Source organism: Myxine glutinosa, chromosome 6 (genome assembly GCF_964187855.1).
Source record: "Myxine glutinosa chromosome 6, kmMyxGlut1.1, whole genome shotgun sequence".
Classification (NCBI taxonomy): Eukaryota; Metazoa; Chordata; class Myxini; order Myxiniformes; family Myxinidae; genus Myxine; species Myxine glutinosa.
The window spans coordinates 36,115,043-36,135,076 of NC_136266.1; the positions used below are offsets into that span (position 1 = coordinate 36,115,043).

General features: G+C 42.2%; 1 protein-coding gene across 1 annotated transcript in view; it reads left to right on the forward strand.

Annotated features, from left to right (window-relative positions):
* The window catches only part of TAT (tyrosine aminotransferase), a 37,787-nt gene that overhangs the window by 513 nt on the left and 17,240 nt on the right, over positions 1-20,034 (forward strand). The window contains exons 2-6 of the mRNA XM_068102916.2: positions 7,713-7,974; positions 8,293-8,397; positions 8,508-8,575; positions 8,876-9,034; positions 9,116-9,254. Coding sequence (XP_067959017.1) covers positions 7,740-7,974; positions 8,293-8,397; positions 8,508-8,575; positions 8,876-9,034; positions 9,116-9,254 — 706 coding nt within the window. The 5' untranslated portion in view covers positions 7,713-7,739. The remainder of the gene's footprint in view (positions 1-7,712; positions 7,975-8,292; positions 8,398-8,507; positions 8,576-8,875; positions 9,035-9,115; positions 9,255-20,034) is intronic.

Genomic DNA, 20,034 nt, shown 5'->3' on the forward strand with positions numbered 1-20,034 from the left:
ACTGTTGTAAATATCATGTTATATATCGATTTTCAACCGATCTCCCAATGGTGAAGAATCACATTGAAAAATTAAATAATTCTCGTACGCGAATCCATATTCAGATCTTCAGCAGAATCGAATCGATTCGTCCTTGTCACGCAACCAACCGGTCCACCAAGTTTCGTACAAATCCATCCATAACATTTTGAGATATCCTGCTGTGTATCGTTCTTGTCCCGATCTTCCAATGGTGAAGAATCGCTTGAAAAATTCTAGTAGCCGGATCCGAATCCAGATCTTCACCAAAAGTTGCAGAATTCTACAGTATAAACAAATTCATTTGCTGAGGTCTTGGTTCCAAAGGACGGCAGCCATTCCAGTCTGGTTTGACCTCGTCTAAAATTCTTCCACCACTTGTAGATGTAAAGTGAGATAGAATAAACAATTAAAAGCAATTTTACACTGTCATATTTATGGTTTTAAACAACAGAATTTACCTTTTTATTATTTTGAGTTGAATGACGGATAAATAATTTTTGACATAATTTATTGTCTTCATGATGAAGTTTTGAAATTTGATCCCTTGTCTCTTCAAAATGTGTAAAAACGCATATAGCTCTGTAAAACAAGAACGGCACTCAGTCGAGAGCATACCTCCACCTGGTTGGCCATATCACTCAATGGTGAAGAATCACTTAAAAAATTATACGAGCTGGATCCGGATCCGGATCTTCACCAAAATCGAATCGATTCTTCCTTGTCACACACACACCTGTCCAACAAGTTTCGTCCAAATCCATCCATAACCCTTGGAGGCATCCTACAATGTATAGTTTTTGGCCCTATCTCCCAATGGTGAAGAAGCACTTAAAAAAATTATAGTAGCCGGATCCGAATCCAGATCTTCACCAAAGTCGAATCCTTTCGTCCTTATGACATTCGCTACATCTCTGCCAAATTTCGTCCGAATCCGTCCACAACTTTTCGACATATTTTGTTCACAGACAAGCGGACAGACAAACAGACAGGGGTGAAAACATAACCTCCATCCACCTTTGGTGGCAGAGGTAAAATGACCTGCCATCGTTTGAAGCCAAGTAAATATTAGTAGGATCATTATGCAGACTAACCCCAAAAAAATTCCGAGAAAACATTTTATGGTGTTTTTCAGTAATATTGTGGCCAGAGAACAGCATCACAAAAGTAGGCCAAAATATGAGAACCGCAAAGAGTTTAAATATGAGGTCAAACAAAATGGCCGCCATTTGACCAAAAATCCTAATATCTTCACATTTCTTTTGAAACAAGCGGTACTAGACCACTTTAAAAGTGAAAATTATTCATAAAGCTTATGACCTTAGAAGTCTTGCAGTCAACAGAAGTGTCTCTAAGTTATGTCATGACGTCATGAAATAACGTCATGACCTAATTTTTTAATCTGATGGTAAATTCCAATTTATGAAACTGAGATTCACATGAAATTAAATTGAACTAGTTTTTGTCCTGTATATCTGTGTGAGATGGCATCATCAAGTCGCTGATGATGCCGAAATGCTCCACACTCTTTTAACACACAGTCTCATACACAAATAAAACCAATGTCCACCTTTTCTTAATTAGTTGGTACCCAGGATGTCATTCCAGGTGGGGAACCATTTCTACTTTACAAACGCCACCATGGCCACTACTCTATTACTCACCACCACCAACTACACACTAGTCACAATATTATCAGTCCTCATTTTCATCTAAAATGGGTGCATGGTTCATATTTTCACAGTTGCCATCCTGGCAAGGTCCACAAGCCCCGGTGCACTCAAGTCCGTACTTCTTACAACTACATCTAAGCGTGTTGCATCCAGCTGAGCAGTTGCAGTGAATCATTTTTAGCAGAATGTCAGGAGCATGGTTATTGTCCATCATTACTGGTGTGAGTTTGTCCTCTTGAATATCCCAGCCCCATTTTGCAGGGTCCATGTTGTCACTGTGGCCCATCCATTGCATGACTTGAAGGTAACTTCGCTGTGCATGATATTTTGTTGCTGAGGTTGTGGGGGGCAATCGCTCTGGTGTTGCGAATGTCTTTGCTGTCGCCACCTTTCTGCAGAGGTAACTGTACCGCATTGATCCTAGAGATTCAGACTGTGTCCCGTTAAACAAAGAGACCATTGCCTTACACCCAGCATTTTCTACAGAAACTTGATCTGTGTTTGGAGCACAAAAAATCTTTGAACAGGTACGCAAGACAGAATCACACTTGATGACTTTTTGAAACACTGAGTTTTTCCCAACACCAAAGACTCTAGATGTAGTGTCACACCCAGTGAATGCATGGACAAACAACAAATCTGTGCAGACATTATCCCCAAGTAACTTCTTCAAAACTTTGATATTGTACACATTTGGTTTCCCTTTGTCCGAACGAAAGTAGAGTTCTTTACTGTCTATTTTCCCATGGTACAGAAGCAATGTTGCAATGCAAAATGGTCAAAATGGTCAGAAGCAATGCAAAATGTACAGGTGAAATGTTGTGCTTTGACGCGAGCTTGCATATGAACGCAAGAGTGGACAGGATGCACGTCATGTCTCCAGGATACATATCAATCATTGGCAGGAACAGCACAGATGATTGTCCTGGGTGGCCCCGCTCACTGGTCAGCATGTGCATCATTCCTTGCCAATTTGGGATCTGTACATGAAATCTGAAGGACATCTCCCAAAGCAAATCAATTTTATGGTCATCGTTATTCAGCAATGGTAGTGGTTGGAATTTGATGCTGTGGCGGGTGTGCTTTGAGAAGCGGTATTCGCTGATTGGAATTTTAGTTTCATTCATGACGTTTAGTTCACACAATTTTTGCCTAAGAATTGTGTAGCTGACTTTACTGCCCGGAGTTGCAGCGGCAATCGGTCCCATTCCATGGAACGTACCCTTCCCATCAAGAGTCACAATGTTGTGGTCCACATTATCTGCGGCAAATAACAACATCATGTCGCCAATGGCTGTTTGACCACCTAAAATATCTGGAGCAACTGAAGACGCAGCATTTTCTTCAAATCGCTGAACTTCGGCATATGATGCACAATAACCCATTGCAGAAAGACTGTCTATAAGAAATCTAGATCGAAAGTGGTGGTGCATTTGTGCTGCAAGTCCTAGCTGTAGTGGGGCTATAACTGTCCTTGGACGAACTGCCCGGATGATTGAGTGGCCTATACTTGCTTCTTTCCTCCGAGTGTCCTTTCCGACAAGAAGATTCTGAAGCATGTAACGCAAGCTCCGGGGAACATACTCAAGAGTGGACTCCAGTTTCAGGTCTGTGGCTTTGGGATACTCACTCCTGATAGGCATTATAGCAGTCTTGATATCGCTTTTGATTAATTTCGCCGCAGTTTGTATTATTGCTCTCTTCTGGGCTTCCTCGTCATCCTTGTTTTGCATCTTAAAGTAGTCCCGCAGAATTGTACTTTTTTTTCTCGAAAAGTCACAATATCATGTAGTCCCGCACCCTCAGCCACAAATATAGAATCCCCGTAGTGTGTTAATAATTTAGACTTCAAATACTGATTGCCATATGCACTAGAATCACTATCATGCAAGTACTCTTTCATCTTATTGGAAAGGTCTGTAATAGTCAACTGTTCTTCATCATTGTCCTCAAAAGAGGCAAGCACCTTCTGAAAAGCTTGGTCCTGGTCATCGTCGGTTGGCCGCCCAACTTTCCTTCTCTTATTGCTCCCTGGTCCTGACCTATGCTGTGTTGGAATATCACATAATGTGCGAAAATGTGAGACAAGAATGATGGTACATACATTCTGCTGCATGAAGGTCTCCACAAAAGTACTCAACACGTCCCCGGACTGTAAATGCCCAATCATCATTTCGTGATTTAGACATTAAAAGTATCTTGTCCGCAAAGTTGTCTGTTCTAACAAAGCTATAATCATCATAATCAGGACTCCTCTTGCTCGTCACTACTTTACTGTCCTCACTTTCTGAAGCAATTTCCTTTTTGCACAAGACACAGGTTTCTTCACTTGCGTTCATTTTCATGGTCTGAAACACAGAATAAGCTTTGTTTTGACTAGAGTTCTCAATATATGTAGAGTACAATCAATCACCCATGAAAAAGTTAAACAGGTACCTGATCTGACACAGAACAACAAGTGCACATAGAAAGTCATTTACACTATTGTCTATTGACCTAAACAAGACCAATCCTGATATTAGTCATCCTTCACCTGGCAATGGCCTCTTAATACATACAGTAGTCTATACTCTGTTATATACACATGTCTCAAGAAAAGCACACTTTGATTAGGGTCCGGGGGGAGGGGGGGGGGGGTCCACCAGGGGTAAACATGACAGAGTGCACAGCAAGTAACTTGAGAAGTTGCAAGTAACCTGTAGCACATACGGCTACAACATCCATGTAGCACACGATAATGTTTTATCAACAAGTTAACTTTTTATGTTATGCCAGTATAACCTGGAGGCTCCTTGAAGAGGAGGGTTCATACAGTCAAGTCAAGTCATGGCCTTAGCATGCAATGTTCACCAAGTGTTTATCAAGTCAGAAAGTAGAAAACAATGGCCATTGAAAAGTTGTTTTATCTTACCTGTATTAGCTATTATTTATTAAGCTATTATTAGCTTAAATACATTGTGTCCTTTTCTATATCATAATGAAACACTTTGATTAGGTAAAATTTGGAGAAATGTGAATCTGATTGGAATCTTTTGTCTTATTCTGGAGAAGAAATGTTTATAGATGGCAGCACTACACTTATGGACTGCCTCACCAGGGCAAAATATGCTAATGCACTCATCTGCTTACTGTTTTTCTGGCATGACTGGAGTTTCCTACACAAAATTTAATAGCTAAAATGTCAGTACCATCTTCCATCTTTAATTTGCCACAAAAACTTGAAATAATGAAAAGCTACATCATGACATCATTGATGACGTCATGACATCATTGATGACGTCATTACATCACTTGGGTACATTGGGCAATACTACATAATGATGAATTCACTGATATACTGGTTTGAAGAGTTTATTTTCACACGTAAATGGGTAAAAACAGCTACATTGATAGGATATTGATAGGATATGAGCAGATATAAGGCACTTTTTAATAGAGGCGGTCATCTTTTTTTGACGTCACATTTAGACCCTTTGCGATAGTCCTATTTCAGCCTACTTTTGGTATGTTGTTCTCTGGACCAAATACTACAGGAAAACACCATAAAACGTTTTCTAGGAATTTTTTTGGGCTTTGCCCATTTATTTCATATTTTGACCTAACTATATCGATAGGGCTGTGCAAGGAAAGTTTGGAAATTTCACCAAAATATGGAAAACGGATCCCACCTATTCCTGGAATCCATGTACTGGAATCTTCCACTGTTTCTTTAAACATCATTTCTTGCCTTCATGATGAAGCTGTTTATTTTTGATCTCTGGTTTTGTCAAAATGTGTCGCCTACGTGGACCAATGGAATTCCTTGCTGATCAGTAAGGTTCCTTTTTTGTATTAAGAGTCGAGGCTCGTGGATAGCTGGAACACAGAACGGACCAGGGTGTAACAGAACAAAAAGAACAGTAGAAATAATCAACAGCAGGGTAGAGGAACAAAATAGAGCTCGACTTGGAAGGATTAGGGATATGGGGAAGAATGAAAACAAGGGAAGGACACAGGGGGTGAACAAGAAGGATACAGACACAAACTCTCAATCACAGAAGTGGAAGGAAACACTGGAAACCCAGAAAAAGATGGGTTTGGGAGTAAACTCCTTTGGGAGAGTTACTGAGGGTAAAAAGATTATGGTCGTCGATGGAAGATGACCTAAGATGGTGGTAAACAGCTGACTTCAAGCTCTGGAGGCAAGAATGGCATTACATAGACTAAGGAAGTTGGTTCCACAGGCAGGAAAAAAAGAGGAATTAATGTGTGGAAATGAGGTGGTAAAGACAGAGAAACCAACTACCTGTCTTGAATGTGAAATTGATATGTCCAAAGACTCGGCTTCGTATGCGGGGAAACACCAGTGCTTTTTAAGGCCTTGCTTTTATTTGCATCAGGCTAAGCAAGGTCTGAGGCATGGACACCAGCCCAAAGAGGAGAGCAGTACTCCACCAAGCTGCGGACGAATGCCGTATAGATAGGTAAAAGTTGATAGGCCAAAGAAAGACTTTGCAAGATGGAGGATGCCCATTCAGTGTCCAGATATATGTGGTTTTCCAAAGAAATATCATGGCTGATGGTGAGGTCCAAAAAGTTTGAGTGACTAAACTACTTCAAGAGTGTTGTTAAGGAAGTAGATCGGAGGGTTTCCCAGATGATATTTTCGGAGAGCATGTGATGCCTCAGGAGTGCACGACATATTCCAAATGTAGCACCAGCTCGTGATTCTAGAAAAGTATACAGAGGAGGGAAGAGGCTGAGGGATGCTACGGCAGAGTTAGAAAGATCGTTGATGAAAATTAGGTAGATGACTGGGCACAGAGCAGTGTTTTGGGGCATTCCAGCCTAGAGAGAGAGAGAGAGAGAGAAGATGAGAGGAGAGGAGATGAGAGGATCCCTTTAAGAGTCATGCATTCACTTCAAGAATAGAGGAAGTCAGTAAGCCATATGTGTAGGTAGATATGGATGCCACAGGTAGAGAGTTTGGAGAACAAGTCTGAAAACCAGACTGTGTAAATTGTTCGAGATATGTCCAGAGAGATGGCCTTGAACTTAAGTCTGAGATTGAAGGCTTCGATCCATAGTTCAGGGAACAGAGGCAGCATGTCCAGGGTAGAATGACCAGGTCTGAATCCGAACTGACGATCTGAATAAAGGCTATTGGAGAAAAGGAAGGATTGATGTCAACTGAGACGATAGATTCCATGACCTTGTTGATGATTGGAAGCATTTTTAGTCTCGCCCCAAAGGGAATGCAAACTATTTAAATTCCCCTGTCTGTGTGTCTGTCTGTGTGTCTGCGTCTATATATTCTCGCTTTAAAAATAGCTTTCTCTGTAAACGCTTGTCCGATTGATGTGAAACTTTAAACATAAGAGGTTCTCCCCATGGAGAATATTTTACTGCTAACTCTGACGTCATAGGTCACATGCTATTACAGCCACATTAGATTAAAGGAAAAACATTGGGCATTATTTTCTCTGAAACCACTGAACGAAAAGGATTTAAACTTGGCATATTTCATCAACTCCTCATGGGGGGTATATAGGGTGATAGCAATGATGTCATCAGTGAAGTGCTATTCCAGCCGTAATTGGTTGAATTTAAATATTTATCCAAAAACATCTGAGTCTTCATATATCTGATCTATGCCAAGGAAATATGTGATATAATAGGGTGCACGTATGATACATGTATGAATGAATGAATGATCGTTTTAAGGCCATTTTCCCCGCTGGAGCAGGGGTTAGCCTTGCGGGCCCCATGACAATCATGGTTCCCTGTTTGAGGCAATGTTTTTATTGTTTGAGGTGATATACATGTATATCGACCATAATAGCTGTGGGTCATAATAGTAGCATGGACAGTTCACGATATTCAAAACTTTTTGTTCAAAATTAACATGTGAGGCGAGACTATGTGCTACGCGAGTGCCATTCATCTTATTGTTCCTGCTGGCCGGTGATAAAAAAAAGTTAATATATAATCTTGTTTAAGAACATTTTGCCAACTATAACCTTCATGTTTCAAACATTTTAGGTTCAAAATAAATAACTCCTGAAGAATATGGAAAGCAGGATGAAACAGGCTGGCATGAGGAAAGCTCCAGGTGTCCCCATGCCCATGACACTGACTGCGGATGCTTGGCCAAGAGACTATGAGTGGCGTTCTCTACAGCGCCAACAGTGGAACGTCCGAGCTTCAATCCAGGCCAAGCAAACATTCAACCACATCCGATCTATTGTGGACGGAATGGAAATATGCCCCAATCCTTCAAAAGAATTTATCTCTTTATCAATTGGTAATTGTGTGTTATCTAATCTTCAAGCTTCCCTTACCTCTTGTAAAAGTCACTGTAGTTGTGAAATAAAGATCTTATTAGGAATATAAAAAATGTCCCTTTGGTGTACTTTCAAAATGTCAATTTGTATAATATTTGTAACTATGTCTGCACACCTTGTGATAAGAATCGACCAACAAAGCTTATTAGACCTTATGTGATACAGCCCAGCAATCAATAAAACTCAAAGCATGGAATTGAGCCGTTTCACATAGTTCTTTTGTCTTTTAGACTTTGTTTTTTGTTAGAAACGAGATTATCTTCTGGCCTCCACTACAGGTGACCCCACGGTGTTTGGAAATCTACTTACGGACACAACGGTGCGTGCAGCGGTCAAGGAGGTCGTAGATTCGGGAAAATTTGATGGATATGCACCTGCTATTGGTATATCTTAAACTATCACTTTCATTGGAATTATGATCCACCTGAACACAAATCTAATGTCATATCTACATCCTTAATGAAAACGTGCTTCCATGTCCTTTTGTGTGCAGGTTATCAGGCGACCAGAGATGCGGTTGCCAAGTACTACAGCTGTCCTGAGGCTCCGCTGGAGGCAAAGGTTAGATTTCATAAAACCTGATCCACATGTGGTGCTGCTCGAGTTGTGTTAACAACAAGGTTACATGTGTGAAAATCAATACCGAGTAAAACGGGAAAGAAAAAAAAACCGAATTTTCAAGTTGGATTGACATTCAAGAGGTCACTCCTGATATCCAGTGGTGATGAATGCGCATGACCAACTTTGATATGCACATCATTGACATAAATGTAGGCATAGGGCCTGTGTTAGGTTGCATTCTTAGAGATCCATTCGTATTATCATTGCCTGCTCACTTTTCTAACTATATGTTTTGACTAGGACGTGATTATGGCCAATGGTTGCAGTCAAGCTATTGATCTAGCGATCACTGTCCTGGCCAACCCTGGAGACAACATTCTTATTCCAAAGCCTGGGTTTTCCCTCTACAAAACTTTGGCAGTCAGTGCGGGAATTCAAATCAGACACTACAACCTACTGGTAAGCACAATGCAGAGCCAGATCATAACACCCACAGAAAGTCGGAAACATCGGGTTTGACTACATGATGTCACCTGACAGCCAGAAAGATCCTGGGAGGTTGATTTGAAGCACCTCGAGTCATTGGTGGACGAGCAGACAGCATGCATTGTTGTCAACAACCCTTCAAATCCTTGTGGTTCTGTATTCAACCAACAGCATATCCGTGATATTCTGCAGAGTACGTACCACCTCTTTCCTCTATGCACTACCTATTGAAAAAGACTCCTCAATCGAGTTCTCCATAACCACCACCTCAACCTCTCCCCCAACCAAACCCAAGCACTTCCTCCTGAACCTCTTCCATGTCTCTTGTAAACATTTTCCCACCTCTATCAACTCCTCATCTCCAACATGCCTTACTTCCCAGGCTCCTCTATTCAAAGGTCTCTTCTTTAATAATACAAGTTCCTGTTGAGCTCAAACTATAATCAGGAATACACCTTTACACTGGTCTGCTCTGCACTGCCGAACTAAACTCCTATCTTGGCATATTAAGGTTGAGCATATTGCTTCGTTAGAACCTCTTCTGGGCTATATCTACCTTGTGCTAGCGGGTTAACGGATTTATGAAAATCCCATCAGTGACCATCTATTTATAATGTATGGAAATATTATGGACTTTTCAAGACAGCCCGCCTAACCTAACCCCATCTCTTTCCCCTCTCTGCACTTACTCCGATATCCTTAAAAACTCTGTCCCTTTAGTCTCCGCTCCCACATTGCCCCCACCCTCTTCACCTTTCTTTCCAATCACCCCTTCTTCATGTGCTCAACTTGGTGACAAAACCCCTCTCCAATCCCCCACACCAAGTACATACACAACAACAACAACAACAACATGCATTTTAAGGCCATTTTCTCTGCTAGAGCGGGAAGATAAGCCCAAGCAAAGCTAAGCCTACAATGAAACGTTGATGAATATTATTACAGTGGTGGACATGAGATCAAATCTTCCACCCGGACGATCACCAATCTCGCGACAGATGGTCCTCAGAGACCATACGTCATCTGCCAGCAATGCCGAACAGATTTTTTTTTTCTTTAGTTTACACTTTACAACATGTAGGAGCTTGAAAGAGATCTGTCGCTTTCAGCCGGTTCATCCGTTTGAAAGGATGGGCGTCGAGCAATGTACCCAGGATAAACCGCCATGTTTGTAAAACCTCATAATAAGGGCCTTGCGCCAAATTTACAATGGCCGCAAGTTTGACTCACACCGCAGCTATAATAATCCAAGCCTGAGCCATGCATTAGGCTGACAACAGTGGTGAGAATCAGGTATATTATAAATAGAACAATGAAGCAAATACACCAACAGCTGGAGAACAGGGAAGGAAATACACCGATAGCTGGAGAACAAAGAAGCAAATACACTGATATCTGGAGAACAAGACAGCAAATACACCAACAGCTGGAAAACAAGGAAGCAAATACACCAATAGCTGGAGAACAAGGAAGCAAATACACCGATAGCTGGAGAACAAGGAAGCAAATACACTGATATCTGGAGAACAAGACAGCAAATACACCAACAGCTGGAGAACAAGGAAGCAAATACACCGATAGCTGGAGAATAAGGAAGCAAATACACCGATAGCTGGAGAACAAGGAAGCAAATACACTGATATCTGGAGAACAAGACAGCAAATACACCGATAGCTGGAGAACAAGGAAGCAAATACACCGATAGCTGGAGAACAAGGAAGCAAATACACCGATAGCTGGAGAACAAGGAAGCAAATACACCGATAGCTGGAGAACAAGGAAGCAAATACACTGATAGCTGGAGAACAAGGAAGCAAATACACCGATAGCTGGAGAACAAGGAAGCAAATACACCGATAGCTGGAGAACAAGGAAGCAAATACACCGATAGCTGGAGAACAAGGAAGCAAATACACCAACAGCTGGAGAACAGGGAAGGAAATACACCGATAGCTGGAGAACAAAGAAGCAAATACACTGATATCTGGAGAACAAGACAGCAAATACACCAACAGCTGGAAAACAAGGAAGCAAATACACCAATAGCTGGAGAACAAGGAAGCAAATACACCGATAGCTGGAGAACAAGGAAGCAAATACACTGATATCTGGAGAACAAGACAGCAAATACACCAACAGCTGGAGAACAAGGAAGCAAATACACCGATAGCTGGAGAATAAGGAAGCAAATACACCGATAGCTGGAGAACAAGGAAGCAAATACACTGATATCTGGAGAACAAGACAGCAAATACACCGATAGCTGGAGAACAAGGAAGCAAATACACCGATAGCTGGAGAACAAGGAAGCAAATACACCGATAGCTGGAGAACAAGGAAGCAAATACACCGATAGCTGGAGAACAAGGAAGCAAATACACTGATAGCTGGAGAACAAGGAAGCAAATACACCGATAGCTGGAGAACAAGGAAGCAAATACACCGATAGCTGGAGAACAAGGAAGCAAATACACCGATAGCTTGAGAACAAGGAAGCAAATACACCGATAGCTGGAGAACAAGGAAGCAAATACACCGATAGCTGGAGAACAAGGAAGCAAATACACCGATAGCTGGAGAACAAGGAAGCAAATACACCGATAGCTGGAGAACAAGGAAGCAAATACACCGATAGCTGGAGAACAAGGAAGCAAATACACCGATAGCTTTCAGTACAATATAATCCCCTCACACCCACGATATCTTGACGGTTTACACGATACCTTAATGCGTCACACCATTAAGAATCAGACAGGGATAGGTTACGAGACACAAAGTAACCTGGTCCTCACACGATACTTGCATGGGGTTGGTGTGGCTGATAGAAAGTGGGAGAAAGTGGGGATAGAAAGTGGTGTTGGTGTGGCTGATAGAAAGTGGGAGAGTTCTCTGCAGGAGCGAGATTTATCTGGCAGCGTCACATCCGGGCTCCATAGCTTCTGGCACGTGTGCGTTTGTAAGACCTCTCTGGTGTTTGCCATATGATATCCAATATGCTGGTCTCCACAGAACTCGACTGTCCTTAACTTTCCAACTTTCTCAGATGAACTCTTTTTGTCGTGTCCCTGCCCCTCGGTTTTTCATTACCCTGTGGCCATGCTCTCTTTGGCTGCCCAACCGGCTTCTCGTAACTTCTCGCCGCACCTGTGGTTAGGAGTGGTCTCAAGTGGGTCCTGGAGGTTACACCAGCACGAGTGTTACCTTGGAGCATGGTCATAAGGCCTTACGTTCACCAACCTCAAAGCGAATCTGCTGGGGCTTGTGGAGCTTTTGAAATATATATATATATATATATATATATATATATATATATATATATTAGGGTGGGCTTCAAAAAATCAAAATGCAGATTTTCTCTGGGACATGGTCTATTTTTGTTCCTTTTGGTGTCAAAGGAAACCACACCAAATTTGAATGGAATCCAATAATATTTAGGGGTGCCACATCAGTGATGAATTTTCCCCCATGCAAAAATAGGAATTCCCATTTTTTGGGCTGTATATAAACCTCTTTAAAAAAAAAAAAATAAAAAATAAATATGGGAATTCCTATTTTTGCATGGGGGAAAATTCATTTTTTGGGCTGTATATACACAAAATAAATACATAATTATATATATACATTAAATATAATATTAAAAATAAATATATAGTAAATATACATTAAATAATAATAATATATATTATATTATACATTATATATACAATTATACGATAGACAATTATACAAATATAGACAAATATAATACATTAAATAATATATTAAAAATAAATATAATATATTAAAATTTAAATATAATAAATAAATATATAGTTATACAATATATATACATTATAATTAAATATACATTAAATTTATACATAAAATATACATTAAATAATAAATATACATAAATACACATTATACATTATATATATAGTTATATACAATATATTATACATACAGTTTTGAGACTTCCTATAATCACTATCTGGGCAATTTTCATGCATGTTTTGTACAGGTTCCCGGGGTCAGGGGTACGCTTTTTTAGTGTGTAATATGTAGGCCTAACTTATTGACTGTGGCTCTTTTGTAGAGAGTGACCCTGTGGAGTAAGAATGAACAGGATTTTACCCACATTCTTGCGTATTTTGCAGATATGGCATGTGCTAGTACCAGTGTTTCATTGAAAACTCGGGCTCAGGATAATGTGTATCTCATTGGGTCCACTTCTGGAGATGCCATCAAAGGTGCCAAGCTCCCGACTGTGCATCAATCTCTTGTCCTGTTTTTCCATCACCTGAAGAAGGAGAATCGCACTGCCCGGGAGAGTGCAACCCTCACCATTGAAGAGGTTGTGAAGTTCTGGGAAAAAGCTCACCTACCTACAACGACGAAGCAGCACTGCATCCATCGTTTGGAGAGGCTATATGAAGAATGGAGGAGCCTCCAAAAAGGTGCAAAGCGGGGTGGTGCGACCCAAGAGAAAAAGGAAGCATCCTTCAAGGCCTCCTTGGAGAAGACGTTTGATCTTAGGCATGCAGATTCGGAGGCCATAATCACCAACCCCGAGGACAGGAAGTTTCTTCACGATCAATTCTCAGAGAGGAAGGCTTCAATGGGATCTGTAGACACTGTGTTGGAAGCAAAAACGAAGCGAAAGAAAGAAAGGGAAGAAAAGGAGAAGACGGCCTTTGTCTTTTGACACAACGGCCAGCAATTCAGGTGTTCGTGGAGGGGCTGCTGTCCTCATTGAAAAGAAGCTACAGACTGAACTAATTCATTTGGCTTGCCGCCATCATGCGCACGAAATCATTCTGGGAGATGTTTTCACCACTCTTTTCGGTCCTTCATCAGGCCCTGACATCCAGCTTTTTAAGCGGTTTCAGGCGGAGTGGCCGTCCATTGCCCATCACCAACCAAAAAATGGATTCACAGATCCTGATACGGCAGCTGAGTTTGCACAGAACAATGACATGATGGATGAAGCTCTGGAATTTGCTCTTGTGCGTTTGAAAGATCAGCAGCCACGAGATGATTATCGTGAACTCCTAGAACTGACCGTCATCTACATGGGAGGAATCCCACCTCGTGGAATCCGGATCATGGCTCCAGGAGCAATGCACAGAGCCAGATGGATGGCAAAAGCACTATATTCACTACAGGTGTTCATGTTTCGGTCAGAGTTCCACTTGACACTTCGAGAGGCGAGAGAACTCCGAGCCTTCAACATTTTTGTCCGCCTTGTGTATGTACAGGCTTGGTTTCGGGCTCCACAAGCTATTGAGGCTCCCCTGAATGACATTAACCTCTTCAAGAAGTTGGAAAAGTTTGAACAAACCAATCAGAAGATGGCTCAGGCAGCCTTGAAGGCACTTGGCCACCACACGTGGTACATGAGCCCAGTACTAGTGGCATTTGCATTCTTTGACACCAGAATTGACAAAGAAAGCAAGATCAATATGATTGAAGCATTGAAAAATGACGGTGAAAACCCCTCTCCAAAGAGACCAGCTATCAAACGAGGAACCGCCCTGTCAATCGCTGGCCTCATAACAAAACACACCAAGCATTTCTTCAGCATCCTAGGGACCCCAACTGATTGGATGGATAAGGATCCTGGTTCATGGGAGCAAGAAACCAGCTTTCAGGAAGCAAAGAAAGCCGCCAGTGGCTTAGTCGTGGTGAACGACAGGGCAGAAAGGGGTGTCGCATTGATACAAGACTACAATAAGCTCTTTACAAAGTATGAAGAGCAAAAGCAAGCTCTGCTCCAAGTTGTTGCTGCTCACAGGAAGATGTACCCCGATGCCAAGAATGCAACAGTGGTGAAACAGGCCCAGAAATAGGAGTTACATTTCTCATTATATTTGGGTTTTTAAATATTATGTGATATGGTGTCTCTTCATTTTATGAACTGAACATTTGGATTGTTATCATTGAATTTGTTTTCATAGCAATATAGTGCTATTTGTGCAGCTATTGTAACTTGTGTTTGCTAGAATACAAAGAAAGTGAGTGGAGGGTGGATTTTCATAAAACAAACTTCTGGTTTTGCTTTCGATCCATATATAGAAAAGTTTTGTAGACACCTTTAGTTTGAAGGCTGATGTGGCACCCCTAAATAAAATCAGATTGCTTTCATATTTGGTGTCTTTTCATATTGGAACAAAAGGAACAACATAAAGCCATGTCCCAGTAAATATTTTGAAAACATTATTTTGAGCACCATCCTAATATATATATATATATATATATATATATATATATATATATATATTTCCAGTCACATGAAAAAGTGAGTACACCCCATGTAAAATTTTGACTTTTTCAACGTATTTCAACATACAGCTATTTGATCTTCATTTCAACAATATTGATAGATAAAGGTGATATAATATAACAAATATCATGAAACATTTACATTTTGTCGTCCATTGTATAATTTAAATAAACATAAATGCAAATTTCGCATGTGGAAAAAGTAAGTACACCCCTACATTTATCACTACTTCAAATACCTAAAATTAGAATCAGGTGCACCAGCTCAGGTGCAAATGATTAGAACATCGTCAGAGAGGATCTTGGAGGAACCTGTCTTTTATTTAAACAGACATTTAGTTTGGTTTGTTCTTTGTTGTTGAAGTGTGCGGCATCACCATGCCTAGATCAAAAGAGCTATCTGAGGCCTTCAGAAAGAAGGTTATAGATGCCTACGAGTCTGGGAAGGGATTTAAAAAGATCTCCAAACAATTTGAAATCGACCATTCGACTGTCCGGAAGATCATCTACAAGTGGAGAAGATTCCAAACAACTGCCAACTTGTTCAGGCCAGGCCGCCCCAGCAGTTTCAGCCCGAGAGCAGACCGCAAGATGCTGAAAGAAGTCTCTAAGAACCACAGAATGTCATCACGGGACCTACAGGTAGCTCTTGCCACTGTTGATGTCAAAGTGCACGAGTCTACCATTAGAAAGAGGCTGCACAAATTTGATCTACATGGGAGGTGTGCCAGGAGGAAACCTTTGCTGTCCAGAAAGAACATCAGGGCAAGACTAAAGTTTGCCAATGAACACCCAGGCAAAGACCAGCACTTCTGGAACAATGTGCTCTGGACAGATGAGGTAGAGCTATTTGGCCACAGTACCAGAAGACATGTTTGGCGAAAACCAAAGACAGCATTTGACCACAAGAACCTGATACCAATTGTAAAGCATGGTGGTGGAAATATTATGGTTTGGGGCAGCTTTGCTGCATCAGCGCCTGGGCAGCTCACCATCATATAATCCACTATGGATTCTTCATTGTACCAGAGGGTGCTTGAGGATAATGTGAGGCCATCTGTCAGAAAGTTGAAGCTCAACCAAAGGTGGACCTTGCAACATGACAATGACCCTAAACATACCAGTAAATCCACCAAGGAATGGCTGAAAAGAAAGAAATGGAGGGTTCTGGAATGGCCAAGTCAAAGCCCGGATCTAAATCCCATCGAGATGTTGTGGGGGGATTTGAAACGAGCTGTGCATGCAAGAAACCCCTCAAACATCGCACAGCTGAAAGAATTCTGCATGGAGGAGTGGGCAAAAATTTCTCCCAGTCGATGTCAGAGACTGGTAGACAGTTATAAGAAACGCCTACTTGAGGTTGTTTCTGCCAAAGGGGTCAATACCACCGATTAGAGCCAAGGGTGTACTTACTTTTTCCACATGCGAAATTTGCATTTATGTTTATTTAAATTATACAATGGACTAAAAAAGGTAAATGTTTTATGATCTATATTGTAATAGGCTACGGTGATTCTGTCTGTCTGTCTGTCTGTCTGTCCGGGGGTGTGGCTTACTCCGTTTAGACAGTATCTCCACCCATTCTTGGAGAGGTTTCACGTAAACAAATATCCACCATTTTATTAACTCGAATAGCTTTGAGGCCTGTTTAGTTAGGCCCATGCTGTCTTTCTCTCTCACACAGGTTTATTTCATTTCATTTTTAACAGTCGCTAACATAGTTTTAGACTCGGTTGAAAAAAAAAGGGAAGATAATCCCATGAAAGTTTCCGTTTATAGAACGAAATGATTTCTCAAAGGCCTGTAAAATAAAGCCCATTCATTGAGTCACCCTCATGATTTTATCTCGAATTCACCATCTGATTTAATTTTTATCGATGGTTTTACACTCTGTCAGAAATAATTGAGAACATTCACGCACACATGGGAAAATGCAGAGATATATTTTTTTAAATCGCGCCACGATGATACACAAAAATACGCCTAAAATAACATTTGGGGAAAATGGTGACATATATTAAAAATTCGCTTTTTCTTTTCCGTTAAGATATATTACTTTTACTTTTGATGACAGTCATCACAAAAACGACATATTTTTTCGTTCTTATTTCATTCAACATTATTATCCAGAAGTAAAATATGTTTCAGGAAATTACTTTGAGATATTTCTTCGGTTTTTTTATTTATTAGTTATGAGCGCATACACTTTAAATAGGTTTATTTGAAATCTTTAATTTTCACAATGTAATTTACTTGCCATTTGTCATTTGATGATTACGAGACACTTCCTCTTGTGGATCGTGACAATTCATGCATTGCGTGGAAACTTCCATTTCCAAAATGAATGAAACGGTCGATGAAGAACGCAGACTTGAACAGGATGCAGCAAGAAAACGAATGAGACGGGCGAACGAGTCCGTCGACGAACGTCAATGCAGACTTGAACAGGATGAAGCAAGAAAAAGAACGAGACGGGAGAACCGCACAGGATGCTGCTGCAACAATGATGAGGAGGGTTGGAGAGGAGTTAGGGGTTGGGGAGTGAGGACCTAGGGGTTGAAGAGTGAGGAGCTAGGGCTTGGAGAGGAGCGAGAAATTGGAGAGGAGTGAGGGGTTGGAGAGCGAGGAGTTGGAGAGTGAGGAGCTAGGGGTTGGAGAGTGAGGAGCTAGGGGTTGGAGAGTGAGGAGCTAGGGGTTGGAGAGTGAGGAGCTAGGGGTTGGAGAGTGAGGAGCTAGGGGTTGGAGAGTGAGGAGCTAGGGGTTGGAGAGTGAGGAGCTAGGGGTTGGAGAGTGAGGAGCTAGGGGTTGGAGAGAGGAGCGAGGGGTTGGAGAGAGGAGCGAGGGGTTGGAGAGCGAGGAGCGAGGGGTTGGAGAGCGAGGAGCGAGGGGTTGGAGAGCGAGGAGCGAGGGGTTGGAGAGCGAGGAACGAGGGGTTGGAGAGCGAGGAACGAGGGGTTGGAGAGCGAGGGGTTCGAGAGCGAGGAGCGAGGGGTTCGAGAGCGAGGGGTTGGAGAGCAAGGAGCGAGGGGTTGGAGAGCGAAGAGCGAGGGGTTGGAGAGCGAGGAGCGAGGGGTTGGAGAGCGAGGAGCGAGGGGTTGGAGAGCGAGGAGCTAGGGGTTGGAGAGCGAGGAGCTAGGGGTTGGAGAACGAGGACCTAGGGGTTGGAGAGCGAGGAGCTAGGGGTTGGAGAGCGAGGAGCTAGGGGTTGGAGAGCGAGGAGCTAGGGGTTGGAGAGCGAGGAGCCAGGGTTTGGAGAGCGAGGAGCCAGGGTTTGGAGAGCGAGGAGCCAGGGTTTGGAGAGCGAGGAGCCAGAGGTTGGAGAGCGAGGAGCCAGGGGTTGGAGAGCGAGGAGCCAGGGGTTGGAGAGCAAGGAGCCAGGGGTTGGAGAGCGAGGAGCCAGGGGTTGGAGGGAGAGGAGTGTGAGTTATTGGAGAGGAGTGTGAGGGATTGGAGAGGAGTGTGAGGGATTGGAGAGGAGTGTGAGGGATTGGAGAGGAGTGTGAGGGATTGGAGAGGAGTGTGAGGGATTGGAGAGGAGTGTGAGGGATTGGAGAGGAGTGTGAGGGATTGGAGAGGAGTGTGAGGGATTGTAGATGAGTGTGAGGGATTGGAGATGAGTGTGAGGGATTGGAGATGAGTGTGAGGATTTGGAGATGAGTGTGAGGGATTGGAGAGGAGTGTGAAGAGGGGTTGGAGAGGAGTGTGAGGAGGGGTTGGAGAGGAGCAAGGGGTTGGAGAGGAGAGAGAGGGGGCGATTGGAGAGGAGCGAGGTGTTGAAGAGTGAGGGCCGATTGGAGAGGAGAGTGAGGAGCGATTGGAGAGGGAAGTGAGGAGGTATTGGAGAGGAGTGTGAGGAGGTATTGGAGAGGAGTGTGAGGAGGTGTTGGAGAGTGAGGGCCGATTGGAGAGGAGAGTGAGGAGCGATTGGAGAGGAGAGTGAGGAGCGATTGGAGGGGAGTATGAGGAATTGGAGAGGAGTGTGAGGGGTTGGAGAGGAGTGTGAGGGGTTGGAGAGGAGTGTGAGGGGCTGGAGAGGGGTTGGAGAGGAGTGTGAGGGGTTGGAGAGGAGTGTGAGGGGTTGGAGAGGAGTGTGAGGGGGTATTGGAGAGGAGTGTGAGGAGGTATTGGAGAGGAGTGTGAGGAGGTATTGGAGAGGAGTGTGAGGAGGTATTGGAGAGGAGTGTGAGGAGGAGTGGGATTGGAAAGGCATGAGGGTGGAGAGAGGAGAGTGTCAGGTAGAGAGGAGTGAGGGGTCACATATTATGTGAAATATATAAATTGTGTTCATTACACCATTTCTGGATCTGATGAATTGCCAGTAACCATTTTGTAAAATTTAATGTGCAGCATCTAAATCAAGATGTCCAAATGTCACACATGTCCATGCCCGTGGGATTCCCACGGGTGACCCCACTAGTATTTGTTCTATTATATCACCTTTATCTATCAATATTGTTGAAATGAAGATCAAATAGCTGTATGTTGAAATATGTTGAAAAAGTCAAAACTTTACATGGGGTGTACTTACTTTTTCACGTGACTGTGTGTGTATGTATGTATGTATGTATATATATATATATATATATATATATATATATATATATATATATATATATATATATATATATATATATATATATATATATATATATATATATGTGCTGGGCCTGAGAGCAGGATTTAATGGCTTGATGAGGAGGGAATTGTGAAAA